Source organism: Pteropus alecto, unplaced genomic scaffold, assembly GCF_000325575.1.
Source record: "Pteropus alecto unplaced genomic scaffold, ASM32557v1 scaffold106, whole genome shotgun sequence".
Lineage (NCBI taxonomy): Eukaryota > Metazoa > Chordata > Mammalia > Chiroptera > Pteropodidae > Pteropus > Pteropus alecto.
Genome location: NW_006442103.1, coordinates 9,299,269 through 9,308,915, shown reverse-complemented (window position 1 = coordinate 9,308,915; position 9,647 = coordinate 9,299,269). Strand labels below are relative to the sequence as shown.

Genomic DNA, 9,647 nt, shown 5'->3' with positions numbered 1-9,647 from the left:
CCTGGCCAATCTTCCCTCTCTCATTTTTTTGAATAGTACACTCTGCATCTCTACAGCTCCATCCACATCCTCTCTTCCAAGTACCAATCACCCCTCCTTCAGCCAAACAGTCAATCGTTAACAAATACTTCCTGAGCCACTGTTGGGTGCTGGATGCCCTGCCAGATTCTAGGGTTCGAGCAGTCCCCAGGTTAGATGTGGTCCCTGCCAAGTGAAGCGCAGAGGACACACATTCAGCAAATAACCTCATTAACCCACCTCTCCTTTGTGAGGGGGCCACAGAGTAAGGGTCTCTAACCTAACTTGGGAGCCAGAGTGTTGTCGTTCAAGCTGGGCCTGGAAGGACAAGTGAGACAACTGGGCGAAGGTGGTTGGGGCGGAAAGGAGCATCCGGCCTGAGGGCAAGTGCACGTGAAGGCACTGAGGAAACAGGCACCTTTGAGGAGCTGAAAGAAGACCGTGTGGCTGGAGAGAAAAATGCCAAGTAGTAAATGAAACGTTTCCTGTGTATTCTCTCATTTGACCATCATGACCATCTTTGGAGGGAGGATACTAATATTATCTCCATTTTGCAGACGAGTAACTAGGGCCAGAAGAGATTAAGAAACTTCCACAAATTTATACCTTTAGTAAATAGTAGAGGGAGACTTCAGACCAGGCTGCCCCCGATTCACAGCATCACTTACCAAGTCTCCCCCTCCGATCTGCCAACTCCAGTTCGGTCCCTTGCATGGCTGGCAGGTTTGTTTCTAAAGGCAAGATCTGATCATTCGAGTCCTGCTCAGAAATCTTTGTGACTGACTCTTCGGTCTCTTCAGAATAAATTCCAAAGTCCTTAGCGGGAATTCCAAAGCCCATAATAATCTGGCACCACTTAATTTTTCTCCTCATCTCCATTTCCCCACCGCCACCTCGCCCACCTCTGGCGGCTACATGCCACCCGTGAGGAGCCCCACCCAGCAATCCCTGGCGTCCCCATGGCATTCCCTTCCTCCCTTTCTTGTCTATTGAGATCATTTTCAAGGCCCAGGGACCCTATGTTTTCCTAAGCTCCCCAAAGTGTTCCCCACATTCCCCTTAGTTCCCAAGAGTGGACCGTTCTCTGACTGGTGCTTGGTTAATGAGGAGGACGGGTGAGGGGTGGGTGGCAGGAAGTGCGTGAGCTTTGGAGTCGGAAGCAGCATTAGCTCTCAACTCTCCCGTTTGCTAGCTAAGTGTATTAGGACCGGTTCCTCCATCGTTCCGAGCCTCCAATTCCTCACTTATAAATGGGTCTAATAATACTTATGTTGAGGGATTGGCATATAAAGTAATTAACTCTATATCTAGCACATAGTAATCACTCAGTAAATAACTTATCACCATTATTATGACCGGGGCACTCACTACGAAGTGCTCTACAAGGAGAATTATATAAAGGGGCACTTTCTTGGGCCCCTTGGAATAAATTTTTCCCTTCATTGTATTCTAGAATATCATCTGAACAACAGTTGTGTATAGTAATAATAACAAAACATGCTTGACTATTAAATGGACCTGGTTTCTTTTTTGTTTGTCTGTCTCCCAGCCATGGTGGAGGGGAACGCGCAGCTGAATATGGTTGGCCTCTTCCGGCGAATAATTTCCAAGGAAGGAGTACCAGGACTTTACCGGGGCATCACCCCAAACTTCATGAAGGTGCTCCCTGCCGTAGGCATTAGTTACGTGGTTTATGAAAACATGAAACAAACTCTAGGAGTAACCCAGAAATGACATGTTGAATTTTTTGCTTTAGTGCGATTATTGAAAGTTTCGATAATCCCTAGAGTGACTTTTTCTCCTGAAATTGCAAGTCTATGGCAAAAGGGGTCACTTTTTTTTTTTTTTCCACAAAAGGGAAGAGCATATCAATGATCACTTTAAACACTTGGGCTCAATTTTATATATACAGAAATGTTGAAAATCATAGTTTTGATAAGCTCATACAATTTTGAAAAGGCCACTGTATTTGATCTTTTCTTGTTAGTTCTTTCTACAAATCTCTGCCTTGAATCCTAAATCTGAAACATATACTTGCTTGAACTAAATTTGTTTTGTGTCATGGAATTATAAATCAGTCATCTTTGTTTTGGGTGGTTCAAGTTTATGCCGGTTTCTTTATACTTAATAGTCTTTTTCTTAAAAACAAGATGATCAGAAAACCTTAAAATTTAAATTGTTTTATATATTTCTAATGTCTTTATAGATGACTTAAAATTGTCTTGTGGAGCCATTAATAGAAAATCATTGCATAAAAACATACCTTACAGCAGCCAAATAAGTATAGGGTTTATATCCTTATCTTTCTTTAAGCTGAATAAGAATGAATATAAGTGGCAGAATTTCAAGGCATGTGAACACCTTAGTCCATTCATATCACTATTTGTATAAGGCGGAGTGATGAAATATCTATTTCAGTGGGTCTTTTTACATTTTCTCTGCACCGTTATTCGGTTCCTGAGAGGACACACTGATTGTCAGTATATTACTGTTGCGTTATCAACACGAAGCAATTTATCTGAAAGATTCTGTTTATTCTGTCATTGCTTCGAAAAGCACCAGGAAACAAAACCTTTTTACTTATATCAGCTTTTACAGAGCATCTCTCTTTTCTTTGTCCTTTGTTTCCTACTTGAATCAGATTTTGTTTTAACCAGGAAGGCATCTGGGGACCATTCTTGGTAATCCGAAATTTCTTAATTATATAGATTGGGTTGATCATGGGCGAATGACATTCTCATTTCCTCCTCACTATTGAATTTCTTCGAACTTGCAATTCTCAATTTGGGCAGAGCAAACCTAAGAGAATAGTACATCTTATTAGTACCATATATTAACCTTATATATTAGGTACCTATATTTAAATGAAAAGCCCAATTTGTAAACACATACATTCATATTCTCTTTTGCCCCGAGTTTTAGGAACATGCTATCATATAGAAAACTTAATTTATAATATCGATAGCATGTTTTCAATTTACTAAAACCATTTTTGTCTTTCCTGATTTTCAGTAATTTCTGTTATAAATCGCCAACATTTTAAGGAAAATCTAGTGACATACTAGGCATTTAGTTTATTTGAACCTACCTCTTATTTTCTGAACAGAAGAGAAATGTTGGACTTGTCTTTGTGAAATATATCCTAAAATATATTTTCCATTATATTACTTTTGCCTGATAAATGTCTCAGAATTTTTATAAAACATGGTAAGCATGGGATTCTATCTGCAGGGTTGTTTATACTTTTGAATAGTACATAAATGACAATATTAAGGTACATGACCAGCTGTTTCTTTTTTTTAACTCATAAAAATTATGGAATGAACAACTGAAATTTCAAGCTACTGAAAAATCATCATTGTTCAGTATGAGTTTAAATGGTTTGCTATTTAACATTTGTAAGGTATGAATGTGATTTATCTGTACGTCTTGTATCTTTTGAAAAAATGATCTTGTATTTTTTGAAAAGAGCCTGGAGTCGAAGGTAGATTATTTCTGGCATTGCTGCATGTTTACTTCCCATTTATATTAAAAACACACACGTATGTATGTATATTTGTTTTTTTGAATGACTTGTTTCCTCATTTTTAGAAAATGGTGTAAATAACCAAGGCAGGAAAAAATGGCGGCGGCGCACAGCGTATATCACTGGCAGTGGCTTGAATAATACTTTTCATATCTGACTCCATATAGTCTTGACAAATATTTTGGCCTTTCCCGAAGAGCCACAGAAGTTGTTGTCTCTGTTATACACTTTGACATAAGATGATGTTTTTCGTGATGTCCACATTCCCCATTTTGGTGACATCCATAACCCACATTTAGGGTTATACCTCTGGGGATTCATGGTGCCAAGGAGAATCCAAAATCGCAGGATTCTTTGCCACATTTTGATGGAATATCAGTTTATCTTGAAGTCATGGGAAATAAGAGCTAAGTAAGTTTACTGATAAGTAATATCTAAAAGTTTTATAATTCAGATTATAAGTAAGTAGAAAATTTCATTTTAAAAAATAAGATGAAACAAGACATACGACTGCAAAGAAATTTCTGTCTTCCAACTTGAGTGCCACCTGGATTCCAAGATAACATAACGGCCCCTCTCTGCTCTCAGGAACCCTTCGTTAGAGAAATGCTGCCGGATTGATTCTTCGCCTCTTGGTCTTGTGTCCACATCAAGGGGATGAGCTTCATGTGAGCAGAGATCGATCACTATTCCATTCTTTGAGATTTAAATCAGATCACGTGTCGAAAAGTGTGGCATGATTTCCTTACCCCCAAGTGGGAATTTTCCCAGCCCTTCTGTTCTCATGTAATTTCTTTCTTTCCTTTTACTTCCTTCCTTCCTTCTTTCCTTCCTTCCTCCCCTCCCCTCCCCTCCCCCCTCCCCTCCCCTCCCTTCCCCTCTCTGTCACCAAAGGAGTAATGCTATTTGCGGAGGTGGGCAACCAACAACCGTCCTCTCCCTCCGTTTTCATATTCCCTCGGGACGAGTGTGGCGTGGACTGAACTCGTTCAGACCACTTGCTAGGACAGCACGCCCTGCGGCGTTCCATCTGCCCTCCCCGGCCTTGCAGGACAGAGCTGTGCTGAAGTCCAAGCTGCCTGGGCCTGGCCTGGTCCTGCGGCTGCTGGCTGAGCACAGTGCACTTGAAGATGCCTGTTCTCAGTCCTCTGGTGGGTGTTAGGAGTTTTTATTTTGTTTCGTTTTGTTTTTAGCAGGTGTGCACGTGGGCCCCATAGCTGCGTACTTCGATGTTCAGCCACAGCCACTGCAGCATCGTTTGCTGCAAAAGCAGAAGCCTGGGCCACTTGGACATTTAGTCCATAAGCATTCGCACATACTTATTGTTCTTTCAACGAGTGTTTATTAAACACCTACTGTGTGCCAGATACTTTTAGGGGCTGAGGACACAGCATTGAATAAAAGACACAGGACCTTTCATGTGGAGATGATCTAGTGGGGAGAGACAATAAACACTAAATAAAATATGTACTATGTCAGATGGTGGTGCGTGTGGAAGGTGGTGCTGGGGCTGGGATGCACTGCACACAGAGAGGCCTCACTGAGTAAAGACCTGGAGGAGGTCCGAGAATGGGCCCCACGGGTGTCTGGGAAGGGCAGTGCGGGCAGAGGGCATGTAATTAAAGGCTGCGGGTGGAAGGAACATCCAGGAAGCTGGTGTGGCTGGAGCGGAGTGAGCAAGAGGGAGGGTAGCGAGCCTTGAAGCCAGAGAGGGCTGTGAGGGAGGCTCATGGGCTGAGCATCTCCCGGTTTCTCCGTCCCCAGTACCGCAATGGCAGCAGTTTCTTGGTGATGTTTCCTAACCAAGATTCAGGAGTCTCTCCTCTGGGGCTGGGAATTCCATGACTGGAAACTGTTGGAAAATGCCCGCAGTTTCCGGGATCTGTCATGTCCATCACACGCAGAATAGTTTTCCCTGCTGCTGTCCCAACATACTGGCCCTGTCCCCAGATGACACGTCTGTTGGCTGCTCTATGCCTCTCCCTCTCCAGGGAAATTCTGATTTTCTAAAAGAGATATTAACTTAGAGACCTTAAAATCTTACTCGATATTTTCTTAAACTAATCTTAAACTAACTTTAATCTTAAACTAACAAGGCTATTGTTGTCCTCACTTCCTTCTCTGACCACCTTGTGTCCACCCAGGATTTGTTTATCTGTTTGTTTATTGTTTATATAGATTATAAAGTATTGGAAGTGATCCTTTTATTTATGTACGTTTTGTTTGTTGATACCTTCCTGCTTTGAATTCACTTCCACAAAGTCCAGATCACAGTAGCAAGTAATTTGTCTCTTGTTACTCTTGACAGAGGTGCTTTTGACCAGGGCTTCTAGAACATTCTAAAGTACTCTTTCACACCTAAACTTACAGCGGGCCCTTGGTATTCGCTAATCCGCTTTGCTTTCCCAGAGTTTACACTCATCTCTTTACACCAGTCATGACCATGGGCTCCGGATGAATTAATGTAAATTCCAGCATTTATGATCTGTTGGCTGCATTTATGCATCTCTTAGTCCCCACAGGAATTCCCCACATGAATCTCGGTGCACCAACTGGGATGTGCAAAAAACATGACATTTTCTCACTTTCCAAAAATCAACTTAAATCCAGCTGGAAGCGCCTGCACCACTTGGGGATGGTTTACCAGTTAACTGCCCACGCTCCCTGGGATTCGCTCGGTGGCCGCGCCCTGACGCTGGGCCTGGGAGTCGCTGGGAAGCCTGGGCTCCGGCCTTCTCGGCAGGAAGGGGCGGAGAGTCGAACGCGAATCTCTCTTAACCTTTGTCTCCTTCCCGGCCTCTGGGTTTTTGGCCTTTTTCTCTTTGAGGTTAAAATCACTCCTCTCCTCTCCCCGGGATCCCTGGCACCCTCTCTCATGTGCTTTTTCTTCGTTTTGCCACCAGTTTTGACAAAAACTGAGTTTATGGGTGTATATGTATGTCAAAACTTACGTAAGATAGGCTTCATCTTGGTGAAGTGTCTTTTGAGATCTTTTGATCATTTTTGGGAGTTGTTTGCTTATTATGGAGCAGCGAGAGTTCTCTCTATTCTGCATGAATATACAGAGAGTCCTTTATCAGGAATATACTTTCCACGTATTTTCTCCTGCTCTGGTGTTTTTGTCTTTTCATCCTCTCAGTGTGTCTTTGAAGAGCAGTGTTACATTTTGACGTAGTCCAATTGATCCGTGTGTTCTTTATGAGTCATGGCTTTGTATGTAAGAAACCTTTGCTTGAACTAAGGTCACAGAAAATTTCTCCTATGTTTTCTTCTAGAAGTTTTGTAGTTTCTAGGCCTTACATTTAGGTCCCTTATCTGCTTTGAGTTAATTTTTGTCTGTGGTGCAAGGTGTGGGTTGAAGTTCAAGCCTTAGCATATGGTTATTCAGTTGTTCTTGTACCATTTGTTAAAAGGACTATTCTTTCTCTACTGAAATCACCTTTGCACCTTTGTTGAAAGTCTATTGCTGGTCTCTGTTCTGTCCTGTTGATCCATTTGTGTATTTCAGGTTAATGCCACACTCTCTTCATTACTGTGGCTTCGTAAGTCTTGAAATTAAATACTATAAGTCATCTAACTTTGTTCTTTTTAAAAGTCGTTTTGGCTATTCTAGATTCTTTGCATTTTCATATGAATTTTGGAATCAGCTTGTCAGTGTCTACAGTAAAGCCTGTTGGAAATTTGATTGGGATTACATTGAATTATAGAATAATTTGGGGAGAAATGTCATCTTTTGACTCATGAAGAAGGTACTTATTACCTATTTATTAATAAAAAAATTTTCTCTCAGTAGTGTGTTGTAGTTTCATAGCGATATGTATGAATCTGACAAAAACCTATAATATCAAGTGAAAAATACAAGTCGCAGAAAAATACTTAATGCTTGTCACCTTTCATACAAAGCAAAAAAAAAAAACCCACTACAATTAGTTACCCATACAGTATTTAAAAATATGGTTTAAAATACAGTTTTAAGAAAAGCAACATTTGGATTAGTGGTTACAGTTCAGTGGGAGAGGTTATGATTTAGGGAGCATTCTGGATACTTCAGTAATACTGTGATATCTTAGGCTGGGTAATAGAGACATAATCATCATATTATGTGTGTGTGTGTGTGTATATGCATATGGACTGTTTCACTGAAATATTTGAGTCAAAACCATAAGACTAGAAATAGCTGTATTATTTCTAATCTATTCAAAGAAAACAGAACATGAAAACTTAACCAGCCTAACGGAATTTAGCAAAGGGGATGTAAATGATGAAACTGCATGACGCAGAGATATTGCACATACGTGCGTTTATGAAGCTCGTAGGCACATAGCTAAGGCTCTGCACGAGACGCGCAGAGCAGCGCTATTCTCTGGCAGGAGCAGTCATGGGTGGGGTGTGCACGAGGACATCCACTTTTCAGTGTAGACCTACATATGTTAAAAGTGTCTACGACTAGTATGTCTTACTTTTATAATCTTGAAAACCATAAAAAGCAAAAAGAGATTATCCTCTCTATGACCCTATCCCTTAACTGTGCTGGTCCTGGGCTTGTCTGCTCTCAGATCCATTCCTTGCCCTTCCCCTTCCCTGCTCTGTATTCTGGGGAACCAGCCTCTCCACGTTGTGTTTCCCAGGTACCCAGGTTGCTGCCCTCAGCTGGAGCTGGCCAATGGGAGGTACTAGCAGGAGGGTATTTCTCCCCCACCTCTGCCTTTGGAAGAAACTCTGGCAGCTGCTGCCCAGCACAATAAATAAAAAAAAGACACATACGTCTAGACCCACCCTTGCAAAAAGTCCAGAACACCAAAGATTAAGAGAAAAGATCTTAAGAGCTTCTGAAGTGGAGGGGGAAACACAGACCATCTGCAAAGGACTAGGAATCAAAATGCATCAGATTTTACAGCTGTATCCCTAGACAGTAGAAAAGTGATTTTTTTTCAATCCAGAATTAAAAGGAATCAAACTATTTACTAAGTTAAAGATACGAGAAATAAATTTACAAAGTGAAAGGAAATTTACTTCCCACACACGATTTCTTAGGGTCTATTCAAGCGAAAGCAGGAAGTAAATATACCAGGAATAAAAGGGGGAACAGGATACAGGCAAAAGGGTATCCAACCTAGGATAGCAGTGTCAGAAAATTTCAGGATGACAACAGATGCAGAGAGTCATCCAGATTGGAGCAATAGAGTGGGGTGCGCTGGAAAGAAGCTACAGAGAAAAGGAGGCTCAACGGAACACCTGATCCCTCATTGGGAGGAGAGCTTAGGGGAAAGTATGAAATAAAGGCAAGAAATACAAGAACATTAGAAGACAAGCTTCGGAAAACATTAAAAAGCTCGAAGTCAAAAGAGATGTGATTATAGTGAACACTAGCTCTGCTGTGAAAAATACTGTGCAGGCACGTCAAGGCGCTTTTAGAATGAAACTATAGGCCGAACACCCCGGACTTAAGTATAGCTATGGAATAGTGTAAGTGGGAAAGCAAACATAATCAGAAGTTGAGAGGGAGGAGAGGGGAGGAGAAGCTAAAGGGAAGTGTGGGGGTATTTCGTCTTAGGTTTCCAAAGGACTAAAAATAATGGTCTTAGGAGGTTGGGAAGGGGAGGTGCACTGTGTGCTAGCGACTTGCTTGTCTCGGTGAGACAGCTGTAATAGGTGTCCGGCTCAGACCCCTGCCCCTGAGCAATGGTTCTGTGTCCAATTGCCAGCTTCTGCATTTCTCTGCTTCAGTTTCTCCTGATGCTGGAGTTCCCTTGGCTGCCCGTGTGACAGGAGCAGCCCTGAACCTGTGATCCTGGGCTCCATGTTCCACGGACTCCCGTTTCTGCACTGGGTTCTGGCTCCAGGTGCCCAGAGTGGCAGCTGCTTTGACGATGTGCCCTTTCCTGGCTGCCCGCCCGCCTGCCCCTCCTCATCTTACTTCCCCATCTTGCCCTTGAATCCTTGTCTCATGGTCGGCTTCTGAGAGATCCCAAACTAAGGCAGCCCACCACCAACAGACCTAGATATAGCAGCAGAAGCGTTTTCTTGAGAGGTTATGGAGGAAAGTACCAAAAGGCTAACAGACCTATGCGTAGTTACCTCCAGGGAACAAAACTGGAGGAGG

At 42.2% G+C, this 9,647-nt stretch overlaps 1 protein-coding gene across 1 annotated transcript in view; it reads left to right on the top strand.

Moving 5' to 3' along the window:
• Positions 1-3,571, top strand: part of SLC25A24 (solute carrier family 25 member 24) — a 31,099-nt gene extending 27,528 nt beyond the window's left edge. The window contains exon 10 of the mRNA XM_006919580.3: positions 1,568-3,571. Coding sequence (XP_006919642.1) covers positions 1,568-1,752 — 185 coding nt within the window. The 3' untranslated portion in view covers positions 1,753-3,571. The remainder of the gene's footprint in view (positions 1-1,567) is intronic.
• The last annotated feature ends 6,076 nt before the right edge of the window (positions 3,572-9,647 follow it).